General features: G+C 39.4%; 1 protein-coding gene across 1 annotated transcript; it reads right to left on the reverse strand.

The window, feature by feature from the left end:
* Positions 1-261: 261 nt before the first annotated feature.
* Positions 262-9,172, reverse strand: vamp5 (vesicle-associated membrane protein 5). The gene is made up of 3 exons (XM_088413624.1): positions 8,940-9,172; positions 3,770-3,910; positions 262-1,260 (listed from the first exon to the last, which is right to left on the reverse strand). Exons 1-3 carry the CDS (start codon positions 8,940-8,942, stop codon positions 1,120-1,122), a joined length of 285 nt encoding a protein of 94 aa, XP_088269750.1. The 5' UTR covers positions 8,943-9,172; the 3' UTR covers positions 262-1,119.
* Positions 9,173-18,320: the final 9,148 nt, after the last annotated feature.

The raw sequence follows: 18,320 nt of genomic DNA on the forward strand, positions 1-18,320 counted from the left end.
TCCTTTACTAGCTTTTCATCAGTAGGAGTGAGGTCAAGTTCTTGGTAATATCGCTGTTGTGCAATATTTTCTCCACTCGATAGTGACTGTCCTCATTGTTTTCACTAATATATGTAACGCCTTGCAAACTCTGTGAGGGCTTTCTCCAGGCCGATACCCGAAAACAATCACATCTTCTGATACCGTGGATGTTTTCTGCCAACCATTTCGTGTGCTGTTAAGATCACACGTGACAACAACAAATTAAACAGGAAATGCATATTGGAACAGCTTCAATTTATTTGGGGTTAATCAGAGGCACTTTAAATTGTATCAGGGGAAGTTTTATCAGTAGTTCTTGGAAGTTAAGTACTTGTAAAAGTACGCAATAAGTTTTGGTCAACATCTACCAGCTCATTAGACGACTGAGAAGTTAATGTACTCTCAAGTTGAACAAACTACAATGGCTTTTGATTCTGAAAAGATAATGCATTCACAATACCCTGGATTATAAAAAAAAACTATGAAAGATGATCAAATTTGCCGAATAGGAGCGCTGTACAGTATATATGTCCATGCGCATCACGTCGCTCTTCAAAAACATACATTTCTGTGATACGAGTAGAATACATGTTGAGCTTTTTCATGTATAGTATGAATATCAACCAGAAGGGGTCACTGTCACTACAGTCTTCATAACTCTAGAATGTGCATACATTGAAAACAACAAAAAACAGTAAAGCAGTTACGAGTTTCTGTCAATTGTTAAGTTATCCAAAAAAAATAAAGTAAAGAGTGTTTAGTTCAAAACACACCACTGTTTTCAACACAGATGTTATAAATTGATACAGGTCCATAACAGACGATGCTTAATTGGCCCAATGAGTTGACATGTTTCTTTTCTATGTGGAAATGATGAAACATACTTAGAACAAGTTGTGGAAAAATGAAATAAGCAGCTATTAATGGTACCATGTTCTCTTACCAATAAGTGAGACTGACAGACAGTCCCATAAATATTACCTATTGACCGTTGACCATTCAGGCAAAATGCTTCTGGACCTTAAAAAAAAGGTCTTAGTCCACATCATGTTGCACAGTTCCAATGTGTCACTTTCCATCCAACCAGGCAGGAGTGCGCTAAGTTGTCATATATATGATAATTCCAACTACGATGACGGCCACAACAACTGCAAGTGCAATTAATACAATTTTCACCTTCTTATTCTTCCATCTTGTTTTTTCCTTCACTTGGACGGATTTCTTTTCAAAGGCTCGACTCTGGATAAAAGCAAAAAGAGGTATGAAATGTTAAATTTATGTTGCGTTTCACCATAATTCCATCTGAAGTAAGCCTGGCTAATCAACAAACAACTGTTGTTGGTGCAATTGTGTAAGCGCACAAGCTGGTCTTTTGACAAAAAATAGCTCCCTGATGCAACATGAAACCAGAAACAGTCTGACACAAAAAAAACAATCACATTGAACTTTTATGAATGATTTGGTCTTACTTGCATATGCAGCACTTGACAAAGATAGAATAGTTCGTAGTAGTTTTTATTTCTTATCTCACAAGACACTCTTATCCAGCTGCATAACAGACCCACCCAATAAGGAAATGAAGCATGTTTCAAAAATGATACCAGTGTGTGTGTGTGTTTGTGTGTGTGTGTATTAACACAAGATGACTTTGGAAATTACACAAACTGCTTCTATTGAGGATATTAAAAGAAAAACTGAATCATGGGCAGGAAAAGATTTGCCTTTACAATGTTCTTAAAGGAATACACAAGTCAAGCATTTGAGCCATGACAAAATGGCCACCTGCTGAGATGGATAAAAATGCAAGGCTCGAAATATGCGATTTCCCATCGATGTTTGAGGTGTAAATTTTTAACTTTGCACACGGTAATCAATAAACTGGGAAAAAAGTGCCTAATGATGGTCCTAAATGGTTTCATTAGTGTTCAAGATTGTGAGGTTTTGTCCAATTCAATCCGTGATCCGCATGGAACACAAATTGAAAAAATGTGGGCATTCTCGTGAAGCCTGCATGTTCAATTCACATTGCTCGTTAGTTGCAGGAGTAATGTCAAATGGAAGAGAAAACAAATCCACCTGGGTCATGTAAGTTACATGTACAGGAGGTTTTTGGCAACAAGGGTTGTATTTATATATTTGTATATATCAAGGTTTGTATTTATATATTTATGTTTAGGAGCCGCAACAGCATAATGTAACACATCAAGAACACGTTACGTCAGCCAACTTCAAAATAAACTCAGCCAATAATACATGGACGACAATACAATAGCCTTAGAACACTTATTTTGAAGTTGTTTCTTGCCGCAGTGATTGCAGAGCGATAAGCTTGACTTATCCTTGCAACACCGTTATCCTAAAACATTGCCAATACATTACATAGTAAGAAACATCAACACACCAACATAAAAAAAAACAAACAAAAAACACTAAGAAGCTAAAACCACTTGTCCTTATATGATGGCCGTTTGAGGAGATCTCATGGTCAATAGCGCTTTTTTTCCCCTTCTGTAATACCCTTGGCTATGGGCAAAGCGAGCCACGGTTGCTGAGAAAGCTTAAACTAGAACGGGACAAAAAGTGGCTGTTGCAACTAGCAATAATGACAAGGTAAGCTAACGCTAATTTTCGTGTACAATTGCTATTAATATCAGTCAATAAATAGTCTATACATAGTTCTGGTCAAGGAATATCAAAATGAAGCATACAAACCTCATATTAAATAGTATGTTAAACACTATAGCAAATTTAGCAAATTTCCAGGTATGCTGGTGAGAGTAATATAAAAATAATGCAACCGTAGTGTAATGCCTTACGTTTCAAATACAGTAATATTATAATGTCACTAATGACTGTAACAAATGATAATAACAACATTACAGTTTTGAAGAAACTTGCCCAACACTGGTGGAGGGTTTTTTATTTGCGGTTAGTGATGTACCACATGACATGCCCACATGTAGTGTGTAAATTGCTGCCTCCATAAATGAAAAGGCGTTTTTTGTTTTTATTGTCTGAGGCCCTTGCTCCTCTAGCACCAGCCCCTGTCGTCACGGTAACAAAATCCATTGGCTCAGGCATATATGGGGCGGGGTCTGCAGTCACTTAACATTCGTCAAACGGTCAAATTTCGGAGAGCCAAGAAATATGGTGTCCTAGAGAGCCACAATTGTTATTTTGTTACATGCGACAGACATTTTATCAAGACGTGTTGGGACTGTTTTCATCAATTCCTAATTCCTTCTTTATGTCTAGTACTCATCCTAGTTTGGGTCAATTTTAGTTGTGACAAAAGTAAAGTTGAAATCCGTATGATCTCATGGACTCTAAACGTCAAACCTGACATATCCTGTCCTATATTGTGACATAACACCATCCATCAGAGGATGTGGGAATGACGTGACCCCCACATTGACCCCCGGACAAACACTGGCCTCATGGCATGTCCTGCACTGACTTGGTTATACCCAAGGAGACCCGCTCACTTCATTCATCTCAACAAAAGGAAATACCTCTCCCAAAATAGCACCATTAAACACAATCAGGATGTAAATTGTACATTTCTTTTCCTCTCCAGCTCCACCTAAGGTGTATTTATAAACAATCAATTTGACATGTCTCTATTTGGTTCCCCGAATGCCGATGGAAGGGCTCCATTATGTCACAAAACAACAGACGAAAAGTAGAAATAGTGCCACAAAGAAAAATATTAAGTGACGACTTTTGGGAATACTGGTCGCCAGCCAACCTTTTTTAGCAGCTCATCAGCTCTGTCCTCCAGGTCGCCCAATTTTCCAGATCGCTCTTCCGCCTTGTTCAGGTTGTCCAGCATGATGCCCTTCACCTCCTCCGCATCCTCCTGGGCCTGCTGCAGTCGGCTTTTCCCATTCTGCTTTCCGAAGACACGCAGCGTGGACACGCAACAGGTTAGTTTGCTCACTCGACTGAGGAAACGACTATTAATTAGGAGAGGGGGAACACATGATGGATATTTGATTCTTTCATGTGTCCCTCTCGAAACGGTTTGGTCCTAAATAACCCAATGTGGGATGAAAAGGGACTAAACCAATGCCTGTGTTAATTTGACTTAACCTGACATTTTTGGGGGTTGTTTTAGGCAAAACAACCCAAAATAAATATGTTCCTTTGTCTAGTCAGTACAGGCCACATGCAGAAGTCGAGCAACCAATTAGACCAGCGTTCCCCAACCCCCGGTCCGCGGAACGGTACCGGTCCGTGGATCAACTGGTACCGGGCCACGTGGGCTGCACCCGAAATAATGTTTTGGAGATGATTTAGTTTAACAGTTCATACGTTTGTGCTTGATCTTTGTATTGTTGGCGCCGCCTATGGCCACTGATATTACATACATAGTGAGAAGCAGCGGTCCCCAACCTTCTTATCAACACGGACCGGTCAACGCTTGGGATTTATATTGTGGACCGGGTGCGCATCACTGACCGACTGCTGTCAAAAGCACATCACCCTTCTCGCTATCTAATATCAACAGCGGCCAGAAGCGGCCCCAAAAAAACAAAGATCATGCCAAACAAAGCGCAAATGAATGAACTGTTGAACTAAATCAGTTCCAAAACATTATTTCGGGTGCGGCCCACGCGGCCCGGAACCAGTTGATCAACGGACCGGTACCAGGCCGTGGACCCGTGGTTGGGGACAACTGGTGAGAAGGATGGTGTGGATTTTAGCCCCCGCCAGCCCCCCCCCCCCCCGTCCGCAATATAAATCTAAGGCGTTGACCGGTCCGTGGTGATCAAAAGGTTGGGGACCACTGAATTAGACCACAGGTATCAAACACAAGGCCTGGTGGCCAGATCCGCAGATCCACATCATTTTATGTGGCCCGCGAAATACTGATTTGACTTCATTTTTGGCTTAAATACCAAAACCCTATACCTTTCATTCTTTCACCTTCCTTTCTTCCCCTTCATTATTTCACATTCCTTCCTTCCTTGATTTGACTTCATGGTCATTCCGGCCCTCTGACAGAAACTAGAACTACAATGTGGCCCACCATAAAAATGAGTTTGACACCCCTGATTTAGAGTCTTCAATGGACCTGCATGGTTTTACAATGTTTGTATGAAACTGGAGAGCCTTGAGAAAACCCACACAAGCGCAGGGAGAACACAATATGCAACACATGGGGGCTTGAGCCAAGATTTAAACCTGGGACTTATTGATTGTGTGGCAGTTGTATTGAAACACTTACTTTGTAAAGAAAAAGTGGACTTTATTCTTCAAAAGTTCCATAGTGTTCCAGACAATGACATTGCTCCAATGCGGTCTAACCACCTCCCAACTTCTCATGACAGACAGTTCATGATAGGTCAGTGGTTCTCTAAGTGGGGTCCGCTGACCCCCCGGTGTCTGTGGCTCCAAGACAAGGGAACCATGAAACAATTTGGGTATTTTGAAACTGATTTAGTTTATCATTTAACAGTTACAGATTTGTGCATTGTTTGGCTTAGTCTTTGGTTTTTGGCGCCGTCCCTGGCCACTGTTGATAGTGCATTTTGTGGTGTGGAGTAGTTGTTGTTAATGCGCATGTGTTGCTCCTTCTCTTTGGCACTCTTCTGGGCAATGAGTGTCTGTGAGTTGTGTTTTCTTCATTGCAATCTTGTCATTTATTCTAAAATGCCCAAAATTAGTCGTTTGTTGGTCCTTCTTGTTACTGTAGATAAAATGCTAGCTAATGTTAGTTTTTATCTTCAGCATGTTATAGAGTATTGCCTTATGTGTGTTTAGCTCATTAGCATTTTCGTTTGTGCTCGGTATTACCTTTTGGTAAATGTTAGCACAAGCAAATGTTTTGCATCGATAATCATACTCATTGGCATCTAATTGACGTTTCGTAATGAAGGTAATATCATTTGTAATTCAGTTATATGACTTATTTAATCTATGCAATTTGTGCACATTTACCAAGATAAATCATTTTTTCATATGGGACTTACCTGAGTTATATTTGGTGCATTTTCTTTTCTCTAAAGTTTTACAAAATAAATGAGTATGTGCACAACTAAATTAAAGAAGAGTTACACTCATTTGCTGTTCGCTGTCTGTCTACCTAGATCAGTGGTTCTTAACCTGGGTTCGATTGAACCCTAGGAGATCGGTGAGTCGGTCTCAGGGGTTCGGTGGAGCCTTCGCCGCAGAGGTCCACCCCTCAGTCTAGTCTGCAGTTAGCGGGCACAGTCATTGAAAGCGTCCTGCTCTGAGATTTCCTACCATGTACTGTGTTGGTTTTGTTATTTGAACAGGGTGATATTAATGCACAATTTATTTCGTGCACCAGTAAAAAAAAAAATCATATTTTATTTTTTACTAAAGAAGGGTTCGGTGAATGAGCATATGAAACTGGTGGGGTTCAGTGCCTCCAACAAGGTTAAGAACCACTGACCTAGGTAGAAGCCATTGGGACAGAACATTGGCTTATTATTAAAAAAAATATATATTTGTGTTCATTTCATTTTATTTGATATTAAATTGTGAAAGTATTCTTGACTCTTCAACAAAAAAATCAATTCAACCAGTTTAATATATAAAAAAAAATGTAATCATTTTGAAATTTGTCCAAATGTGTTTTGTGTCTACAAATGCTTGCTAACAAGGCGATGAGCAACGCTAAGGCAGCATTTTATTTGATAATGCTATTTTTGACTAAATAAGTGGCCACAACCTAGTTTGTTATAAGGAGACATGCAATTTGCAATTTTATTTTCTAAACTTCAGTGTTGATGAAAAGTAACAGACATACTTGTTATCAAATTGAATATGCTGCTGAATAAAAAGGGCACTTATGTTTGGCTTAAATGATTGTTTGTTTTGTTTCCACAAACATTTGCAATGGGGGTCCTGGGGAAATTTGCTTACTAAAAGGGTTCCTTGACTCCAAAAGGTTTGAGAGCCCCTGTGCTAGGCATTCTATGCCAGGAATAACTGCAGACTAAATTCAGAGTCAGATGCTGGAAACTTTATGTACTCCATATTACTTTTCATCGGTTAAAATGACTGGAACTCTGCGAACTTAAAGCAAAATTGGTTTCTTGTCAAGATGAAGTCAACCAGTTTTCTCACTCCTCTGCAAAGTATTTGCAACAATAGCTGAGGGGCAGCAGTGTCTTCCAAAAAAAACGCGCTTGTAGCACTGAAAGTGTAATTAGTAGGAGGACCCTTTGACATCGGCATTGTGAGAAAGAAAGGAAGCCGACATCTTAGAAGTTGACAGTAACAGGAAACCAGAGCAGCAAAAGTTCATAATTCAGTGTCATTTCCTGCCACAAACCAAAGGCGTCAGCCAACACAACAAACCTGACGTTTATAAATGTCAAGATGAAGTGAACTGATGCCTACATCATGCCATTTTTCTCCATTATGTTATCACGGCAAAATGGCTGCAAAGAGAGAACAATGGTCTGTTTTAATTGAAGCTGGCAGCTTCTTCACGTTGGAACGGCTGCCCATTCCAGTTCCCCTCCTTGCTTCCTTCCTTTCCTTCCTCCCTCGGTCCCTCTTGCCCGCATTACCTGACAGAATGCTGTGTATCCAGAGAGAACACACCCACATCATGTTGTTTCATGCCCATAACAGCCTGGAATGATACTAGCCTAATACCACTAATACCAATTGTGTTATTACAGAGTAGTATTAATAATAAATGTTGACACAAAGTGAAGGTAGAAAACATACTCACACTTGACTCATTTTGAGTATCATGACAGAAATAGGTACTAAAAAAAAATAAAGAAACAAACAAACAAAATGTTACAGGGTTTTCTTAAGGTAAAAAAAATGTATGTTACTGATATTTCCAGTTAGAGAGTTTTGCTTGGGATTATTAGTCCAGCACAAGACACATCGAAACATTTACCCATGAATAATTATTGCTCAAGACATCTGACACTTCATAAAAGGCCATTAAAAGGGAATATCTTGCTTCTCCAGTTTTGTTGTCTTTTCCTAAACTTTCGATCAAGACTTCAACTATGGTTGGGTTTTCTCTTTATGTATATGGTTTTTAAATAGAATTTCAGTGGAAAAACAAAAATAAAATAAGAAGGTATAGTATAAATGATACGTGATTTCAAATGACACAAGTAAACAGAAAAACGTAATCAGAGAAACAAGTACTTGTCATGTAAAAATACCTTTAAAAAACTACAGTAGATAAATTGAACACATAAGACAATTTAAACATTTGTATACCTTCTATTGTGTTAGAACATTCTCAAAATGTGGCACATATACTTTTTGTGTATTGTGTTTTTAAGTGTTCTGTAAAAATAATATACAAAATATTATTTGAACCAATTCCGTTGTTTTTTTCCCTTTTCCCATACGTTTAACAAGGACTTTTAAAAATACTGTCCATGTATTTATTGGCAATTGAAGCTTTTTGTTAATATTTGTTAACTGTGGGCTTGTATAGCCCTTTGAAAGTCTTTTTTGATTAAGGGCTTTAAAAATATTCTTGACTCTGCCTCCGCTTATGTTGAGCACTTAGGCCGAGGTTACTTTTGTATTTCAATGTTGGCCACTATATGGTACTTGGGACTTAAAGAACTAAATACCTTTTGGAGGTGATATCTGATGCAAACAGTTTGAAAGCCTCTTATTGAAGTAGCCAATTCAAAACGAGCGTTAACCGTGACCTGCTATTTTTTTTGATCTAATGTCATCACACCAAACGATGATGCCACGGTGAAAAGGATATGGGATAGGGAACGTTTGTAAATGTTTCGTTACTTTAAAATGGTTAAAATCCTGATGAACAGACATTACAAGAGGTTCACTGAACGGTGTGTGTCAGTTTTACGCAACGAACAAGGAGAGTGCCCTTGGAGTAAGGCGACAGGTACAACAGCACAGCAACCTGTAAACGATTGATAGCCACTCACCATTTCGCTCGAGTCTGTCTGCGGCTGTGCTTGTGCGGCAGCTGTCACCGGATCCGCTGCATTTAGTAGTCGCGAGCAGCTTTATAAAAGCTCTGGAAACAGGAAGCAACGCATGAGGGTCCTCGTTTTACGAGAGTTGCTCGACATTTGAGGACTTTCCCGTCGCGTGTGTCCTGTTTCTTTCACTTTAGTTCAGACAGCAGTCCGCCTACACCCGAGACATACGCGCTGTTTAGAAGAGGCATTCGCGTAACCCCGGAAATTGTAAAACGATCACGTGATTCACAAACACGTCGAACCGTATTATCGCTCAACAGAAGTTCTGTGTTTTTATTTTGTTCCAAATGTTTGGCGAAACTGATTTTCAGTGTAGCAATGCTGTACATTGTAATGCTTGTAAATATGGATGGAGTTGTTTTGTTTAACTTGCTCACGAAAAAAGTAAAATAAAATAGCCTAACACGGTCAGACGGGTATTTATGTACCCCGAGAGAGGGATTAAACCTGATGAACGCGTCACAGAAAAGTTTGTTGGGCTGCACTATCACCTCCTATCACCATTCAAATGATAGTAAAAGGCAAAGCAACTACGGACTTCAAGATTTCCATGAAGTACATAAATGCATCACTCGTTCCTTCAGCAGAAAACTTATCAAACACAATGCCTGGGGGCCAGATGTGGGCCATCATATCATTTTTTTGTGGTCCACTAAAGAAGATTAAGAGCGTGTACTTTATTTATCTTAATAAATTCATATGTGCAGCACCATCAAAAAGTTTGTAAACACATTCAAGTGATAAAGAGGTTAAAAAAAACTGATAACACTGATAGCACATCTATTTTTCAACATAGTCTCCTTCAATGCGGAAGTGCTTTTGTGCCAGTGTAGAAGAACTGTTTGTTTGGAACCTACATCAACGCTTCTTCTACAAACTTCTTAAACGATGCTTTTCATACATGCCTTGTATATATAGACTTTTGGCGTAATACCTGTATTAAACAATTTACCACAGGTATTACGAATTATTCATAAATTGAGCAATTTTATTGCGAAAAATAACAATGAATTCACACCAGTCTACTGCCCAGGACAAGCATACTTTAGTTTAGCCTGATTCGGTCATACAACACAGAATACAATATGTCAAGATTGAAGTTTGTAGATTGTGGAGAATTATTATCACATGGATACATAGCACGAAACCACACAGTCAAATTCTTACTCTGTTCTCCTCAGCGATGGGTGAAGCACATGAATTATTCTAAATATTTTTTCTGAGAGTACCTTTAACAGAGTATGTCTACATTAGACATACTGTACATGCATGTGTTTTTTTTTAAGTCGCTAAAACATGTCATGAACCTTGAAGGAAGCAGCCCTCTTTCAACTTCCTGCACAATATTGCACGATTAGTGACCACTAATGGGTGTTACCCCTTTTGTGCAGTGCAAGACTGCCAAAAGGGGCTACCTCTCGTCCCTGAAGACTCATAAAATCCCTATATTAACAACCCACTGTGACAATTGTAGAAAAATCATAACTTCACTTGGACTTCACAGCTCAGCTATACTGTACACACATACCATGTGTGCGCTTGCTTATAGGACGGATATGTGGGATTCTCTGTCATAACTGTACAGCAATGTGCAGTCCCTTAAAAAAGTTCAAGAAAGCACTTTGAGTGCAGATTGTAGTTCAACCTGCAGTGATGTAAGGTGGAGAAAAACCATGCTGACTCGGCTATCGAAAATACTCTTGTATTGTACTGTTGTAATGCTCTGAAGGAGCCTGAATTTTTTTTTCAGGGACCCAAACCCTGGCAGTGCCCCCGAACACCCCTCTTTGACTTACATAAGTGATTCAAATACGTAATTTCCTGCTTTGTTTGATTCATCCAACATGGGCTGTAGTATAAGCAGAAACACATGCTATGAAGGACATATTTAGTACAGTTATGAGAGCCCTGGCCAAACAATTGTTTATGCAATCATCAAACCAGCGGGTGGACACCAGCAGTAAGGGTCACAGTCATGCTGGAAAAAGTCAATCGGTTCATTGGGAAGCAGCTAATAAGTACTGTCTGAATATGCGGAACATTGCATTGATCGAAGGTAACTATAAGGCAGTTTGGCATGGCCATAGAAAATCATTTTCGAATGGTTTTGAGGAAATTCTGCTCCCACCATTCGGCGTCCTAGGCAGGAAAAGCCTACTCTTATCTGTAGAGTAGCGATGGGGCACTTCTGACCTTGACTCTGGATGTTGTGAGTCAATGAGGAGAATACTTTGAAGACCATTGCTAGGTGAGCTTTTCCATCTCTGGGATGGAGGTCGCCAAAGTAGTTTGAAGGCTACTCTGTAGCAAGACCCCAAGGGTGGTCAAAAATCCCTGCCCAAAATCAGCTGTGATCAGCTCCAGCCCATCCTGATTGATTGAGGAAGTGTGTCTTCAAATCTGTCCTGAAAAACAGCCATTGACTGCAAACCAAAATGGCCAATTTCTATTTCATATGATGTGTTGATCCTTGGTCTGAGCTATTATGATATACAGTACATTTCCAGTACATGTCCACTGAATTTCATGTTAATTGCTGAAATGGGTGCCCAGGGCTATTTTTATTTTCAGTGGTATGTTTTGAAATGGGGGTCATATTGAGGACCTCTAAAATGCACACATTTTCTCAATTATACACTTAGAAAACAAATGGTAAGACTTAGGACATGATAAGTGTCCTTGAAAGGTGATTTACGACCCGCAGAGGAAACCTGGGAGTTTTTCAATGCGAAGAACTAGAATGTTATGCAATGGCCAAGTCAATCATGTCAGATGAATTTGATTGATGAAGATAAAACGGGAAAATACCCAAGCAGGAACAAGAGATGAGAGGAGTAACAGCAGAGCATCACCAGGAAACATAACATTTGGTGATGTCTATGCATTCCAGATTATAGTCAGTTATTGACTGTTGGCAGTGGTTCTCAAAGTGGGGTCCGTGGCCTGAATGCAGGGGGTCTGTGAAATAATTTGTATGATTAATAACAAAATATATGTGTTGATTTAATGGTATTTTGTATTAAATTCAAAAGTTTTGGTTGGGTTTGTTGGTTTCTCAGGTGTGGTTTTGGTTCTTAGTTCTTGTTTAAGTTTCCCTCGCGTCTGCCTTTCCTCTCCGTGTCTCATTGGTTAATCCCATCCACCTGCCTGTTCCTCATGTCATCCGCGTGTTCCAGCCTCCGGGTCTCTACCGATCCGTTTCCCCCGCCTCTCGTCATCCTTCCAGGTGTTTGGCGTTCTTAATTATTTTCGCATCTATTTGAAGTCCCTGTCCGTGTCCAGCCAGTGGTCGGGTCACTGTTTTTTCTCACCGTTTTGCACGTTTTATGTCGACCTCGCTTTTCGTATTTCCCAGTACCCGGGTCGCTGTTCAACGTGAGTTTATTTTCTGTCCCTTGTTCATTTGCTACCTTGTCCAGTTGTTGTCATTTTTGTTCCCACCTCATTTCATTATTAATCCATCTACTTTTTGAGCAAAACAACACAGCTCTCCTGCAGTTCTGGTTCCCCCTTCCAGCACCTCAGTACGCCGACATGCCACGCCGTGACACCATTCAATGCCAGGGATGTATTTTCACAATTTTTTTAAGAGTCCAGACATTCAATCCCAGATACTTAAGTATCGAATTAATACGGTTTAAGTATTTAGAAAATCATTTCCTTAATGTACTCTGTCCAGACTCTGAAACATACATGAAAATCCGTGGCATTGAATGATGTGTGTAAATGTAATATTTTTTAAATTTGTCCAAATGCATTTTATGTCTACTATTGATTGATAACTACACGATGAAGCCAGCAAAGCGGCATTTTATTTGATCATGCTGCTTTTGACTAAATACTTGTTAGGTGTGCAATTTGCAATCTTTATTTTGGAAACTTTATTATGGCTGAAGAGTAACAAATATACTTGTTCTCAAATTGAATCTGTTGGTGAAAACGGCACTTATTACATTTTAAAATTTAATGCTGCTAATAAATTTTAAGTTATTTTTTTTGTTTTGTTGCTGCAAATATATGTAATAAGTGTCCTTGGAAAATTTGCTTTCTCAAAGGGGCCCCTGACGCCAAGAGGTTTGAGAACCCCTGCTGTAAAGGACTGACTCACCCTTATATACAAAAAGTGGAAGTTTAAGTTGTCTCTTAAATTGCTTCAATACTTTTGGTCCCTTCAAATAGTGGGAGGCACGCATGTAATTGGGATAACTCTGACATTGTTCAACTGTTTTTTTTTACCTGTTACATCAAGTCAGGAAGCACAGTAATAAAGAGGAGTAATCATACTGCATCAGGGGCTGATTATCATTCAACCAGAAGAAGAATATGATTCTGTCCGGAACCGACCAGGTCAAAGACCCAGCAAACAAAAGGCTTTTTTTCTGTGAAAAGCAGCAGAAACACAAAGGCCATAGTCAGCATTCCTACCACCATGTTTTCCCATAACTGCCTAATTGTCATCCATGGGTAGTTGACTGGCATCAGCATGACAGTCTGAGCTCTCAGAAACAAAGGAGCTGTTTTTCCCAAACTAAAAGTCTGTGTAATTCCAAAAACTCACGTTTTGTCATAGGCTAAATCATTAGGCTTTAACCTTTGTTCACTAAATAGCACCACATTCACGTTGTCGGGACATGGTGGTTCCCTGTTGAGTCAACAGAAAAGTCAGCATAAGAATTTGAATGGTGGCCCTGAAGTGCAAATCACACCAACAAAAAATGAAGAAAACAAAAATTGGTCATTTCCAGAGGTGGGCACTGACGGACTCCCTGTTACTGACGGATGCCCGCTTTGCCGACCGACCGATGAATGACGGGAATGTTCTGAAAAACCCCCAGCGAATTAAAAATGTCGGAGTTGCACTTTTTATCCGTAGTTGTAATCGTCAGGACAGATGTTGCGTCAGATGTCTGTCAGCTCCCAAACAAATACACTGACGGACTGACCTTTACAATATCGTCTAGATTGAAAAAATGACGGACTGGGGATGATGGGCAAAGGACGGGGCTTTGACAAATGCCCGACCAGCAAAAAAAATATAAGTTGCCCGCCTCTCTGCTAATCGCAAAAAAAAAAAAAAACACCTTACAAAAGAGAACCACACAAGAAAAAAGAAGCAAACAAGAAAACAAAAAGCAAACGGGAAAAAGGACACGCGCAAGAAAAAAAGAAGCAAACTTTTTCTTGTTGGCTTTTTTTTTTTCTCTTTTAAGGTGTTGCTTATCGGACCGTTTGTCAGAGCCCCGACCTTCTTTCATCATCGTCGGTCCATCATTTTTTCAAGCTAGATGAAATTGTAATCCTCAATCCGTCAATGTATTTATTTTGGAGCTGACGGACATCTGACCCAATGTCTATCCCATCGATTACAGCGACAGATCAAAATTGCACGCAAGAAAAAAAGAAACACATTTTTTCCTGTGTGTGTTCTTTTTCTTGTTTGTGTCTTTTTTGGTTTGCTTCTTTTGACTCTTTTCTTGTTTTCTTCTTTTTTTTCCTGTGCGCTTCTCTCTTGTAAGGCGTTTTTGTTTTGTTTACTTGTTTGCGATTACCATGCTTTGTTTGCTTTGTTTTTTTGTTTGTGTGATTTGCACTTCAGGGCCATTGTAAACTTGGGCAGATTCTTGTTTTGTTTGCTTGGTCGTCTCTATATGATCTTCAAATACATTTTGCTCTGTTGGTAAGTTCTGAGCCATAACATTTGAAATAAAAGCGGTTTGTTTCTATGTGTCTTTGGACACCCCAACAGAATATTTATTGAAAATGAAATCATAAAATACACAAAGTCATTGTAATTTTTTTTCCAACTAAAATAGCAAGATAGCAGTAACTATCAGTAAACAATAACATTCATAAACTCTTGTCTGAGTTTGAAAATGCAGTAGATGAGTTCACTGTTCAGGCATGTTGGCTCTTAGCTACAGTGGGCCGGACTTCTTGTGCAACTGCTGCCACATCAATTTTTTTTTCTTTTAACAAACACAGCTATAAATACAACACCCTTTGTACAATATGTGAATTCACATACCTTTCTGTGGCGTTGCCAATGATTGGATTTTAGGACAGAAAAAAAATGTGAAAGAATTTTTCTCCCATTTCCTTCCTGGTACCCAGTCGGTTATCTGAGACTCAAGGACAAATCTTCTCAGTTGAGTCTGTCTCCCTCTTGTGTCTTGAAAAAGCTTAGAATCCAAACGCATTTTCAATCATTCCTCTTGCTTACGCTCTCGCGTACTCTACCTTAAATTCCCAAGCTGCTGGAATTGGCTTCATCTTACTGGTCTCTAGAGCAGGGGTTCTCAAATATTTTGGAGTCAGGGACCCCTTTTAGAAAGCTAATTTTCCAAGGACTCCCATTGCAAATGTTTGTGGAAACAAAACAAAATCATTTAAGCCAAACATGAGTGCCCTTTTTTATTCAGCAGATTCAATTTGACAACAAGTATATTTAGTACTTTTCAGCTATACTGATGTTTAGAAAAGAAAAACTGCAAATTGCACGCCTCCTTATAACGATTTCCCCCAAACAGGTTACTGCCAATTATTTAGTCAATAAACAGGATTATAAAATAAAATGCTGCTTTAGTTTTGCCTGCTTCATCAGCTGTACAGCTCTCACTTATTTAGATTGTAAAACTGTAAAGAAAAGAAAATACATCAAACGTAACTCAGGTAAGTCCCATATACAAAAAGTATACATCTTAATAAATGTGCACAAATTGGAAAAAAAGGGAAATACCTGGCACAAACGAAAATGCTTACCAGCTAAACATATTAAAAATCAGCACAATACACTGTAACATGCTGAAGTTAAAAACTAACATTATCTATATTATCTATTATCTACAGTCAAAGTTGGACCAATAAATGACTTTGGGCATATCAGCATACATGACAAAATTCCAACGAAAAAAAACACAACTCGCAGACACTCGTGGGTCAGAGCTCGCAAAGAAAAGGAACAACGGCAATGCGCACCGACAGCAATTGCTCCCCACTACAAAAGGCACTATGAACAGCAGCCAAAGACAGCGGCAAAAAACAAAAACTAAGACAACCAAGGTACAATTCTGTAACTTTTAAAAGATAAACTAAATGAATTCCAAAACACCCACATTATTTCATGGATCCCTGCAGTCAGACCGCGAGACCCCACTTTGAGAACCAATGCTCAAGAGCAGTGGTCCCCAACCTTTTGATCACCGCGGCCCGGTCAACGCCTTAGATTTAGGCTGCGGACTGGGGGGCTGCTTTAAAAACCACATCACAAACGTATGGGCGGGGCTTTCTGTCGCTGTTGTACTTTTTGTCAACTTTTTTTTTTATCGTGCGAGGAGAGGGGAGGGGAGTGGACAGAGCTTGCTGTGCACTTTACGGTAGATCCGGAAGGAAGAGCATTGCTGAGAACTTTCACTTTTCTGGGATGTGACGGAGCCAATATTTTCACCGACAGCACCTTTATTCTTTGCGGCAATACTCGCCTGCAAAAAAATAAAACTTTCAATGTCGCAATCGAGTGGCCGAGAACGTGCTAAATATTGTGCCGACAATGCTGCGCTATCGTTAGCTTAGCACAGTAACTACGGTTCAACAGCTGTTAAGTGAAGCAAACGTTGCACATACCAGTTGTCCCAAATTCTCGCTTCCGCCTTTCGACAAGCCGGGTGAGGGCTCTTGCTTGGCTCTGTTTCGTATTGAAAGCTCAGCTGGCCGTGTTGGATCACTCCCGGTGAGCGGCCGCCATGATTCATTCCTGCCCTCTGCGTGAGCCATTGAATGTTCCCGAAGTTACTTCACGCAAAAGGCGAAATTTTATTTCGGGTTGGGGACCACTGCTCTAGAGGACAAGTAGAAAATGAATTAATTTATCAGGATTTTTCTTTGGGTTATACATGTACCGTACAAGTTTAATTATCACAGCTGACGATAACAGTAGCTCAACAGCTGAGTTTCTCATGACTCACAAGGGAGCTAATACAGGGCAGGTTAAAAGGCAGTGAAATACACTTACATATTATTACTAAAAGGAACACCACCTACTGCAGTATTTCTCAAACATTCTAACTGTGGGGAAATGAGTTGACAAAAAGTGTTGCGCAGCTGGGTGATGACATATAATGTCATTACTGTTATAGTAAAATGTAGCAATCGTTGACCTGGCAGATGTCTCTTGGATTAACTTGAAAGACAAGCGTTCACATTCATTCTATTTTTTGTGTGAGAAGAAGGCTAAAAAAAGCGTGCAATTCAGGTGTGTGCAGATGTTTTCACTAGTTTTATTTCCCTGTTTAAGAGAAATACTGCTGCAAAATGGACATCAAGTTCAGTACATTCAAATCACCCTGCAGTGTTCACACATATACAGGTACTGTACAGTGTACTTCAAAGTGTACATTTTGGGCTGTATTGTGGCCCAACGAAACTTGTATAAACTAAATGTTTAAGTTCTCTTCACTTGATTAAACCATCCATTTGGGAGGAAAAGTGGTATTTTAGATGCAACATTATTTTTTATTATTATCCGTTTCTGCCGGATTTTATTTAAATATTCATTTACTTGTTGGATAAGAGGAATTTTCATGAAAAGCTGTTTCCTTAATTATATAGCTTTTTTTTTTTTTTAATCTACAAGTCACAATTTTTTGTCTCATGATTTGAGCCCTGCGGCTTATCGTCCAGTGAGGATGATGTGCTTTTCTTTTTTTTGCTAGCCACCAGGAGGCACTCCACCAGTAAAACAAATGTATCTATCTGTCCAGAGCTGAAAAAATGTGGATCAGTGGCTGTCTGGGAAGAAAAAAAAAAAAAAGTCTGAAAAATACAATATTAAAAAGAATTATGTATAAAATAAGATTTTGAATAAAGGTTTGTGGCTTTTAATTTGATATACTGTATATGTGTGTGTGTGTGTATCATAGTACTTGAAGATGTGAAATATGTGCAATGTGTTTATATGTTGACACTGTTGCTGGAAGCGGACAATGATTTAAAAAAAAAAAAAAAAAAAAGGATCTTTCTGCAAACACCAGCTTTCTCCGCAAATAGCATTATGACCTGCGGCTTCTAGTCCAGTGTGGTTCATCCATGACAAAATTGTTTTTTTGGTTCCATTTTTTTCTGGTGCGGCTTATATTCTCATGCGGCTTATGGTTAAAAAAATGTGGTATACTGTATCTATAAAGTTCTCAAACCCTGCATCAATAGGAGCAACTGGAGTGCAAGATGGATGGTTGTCAGCATATGTGGTTTTCAGCATGTAGAATACTGTACTATTAGTTAACCAATGCATTTTAGATACATGGCAATGTTATTGAGGGTGGCTTGGTG

Source organism: Hippichthys cyanospilos, chromosome 1, assembly GCF_059441005.1.
Source record: "Hippichthys cyanospilos isolate Australia breed blue-spotted pipefish chromosome 1, RoL_Hcya_1.0, whole genome shotgun sequence".
Taxonomy (NCBI): Eukaryota; Metazoa; Chordata; class Actinopteri; order Syngnathiformes; family Syngnathidae; genus Hippichthys; species Hippichthys cyanospilos.

Bases quoted from the DNA above. Each gene is read 5' to 3' on its own strand.
- vamp5 (XM_088413624.1), bottom strand. The intron at 1,261-3,769 runs GTTGGCTGGCGA...GCTTTTATCCAG, and splicing joins CTGATGAGCTGCTAAAAAAG to AGTCGAGCCTTTGAAAAGAA.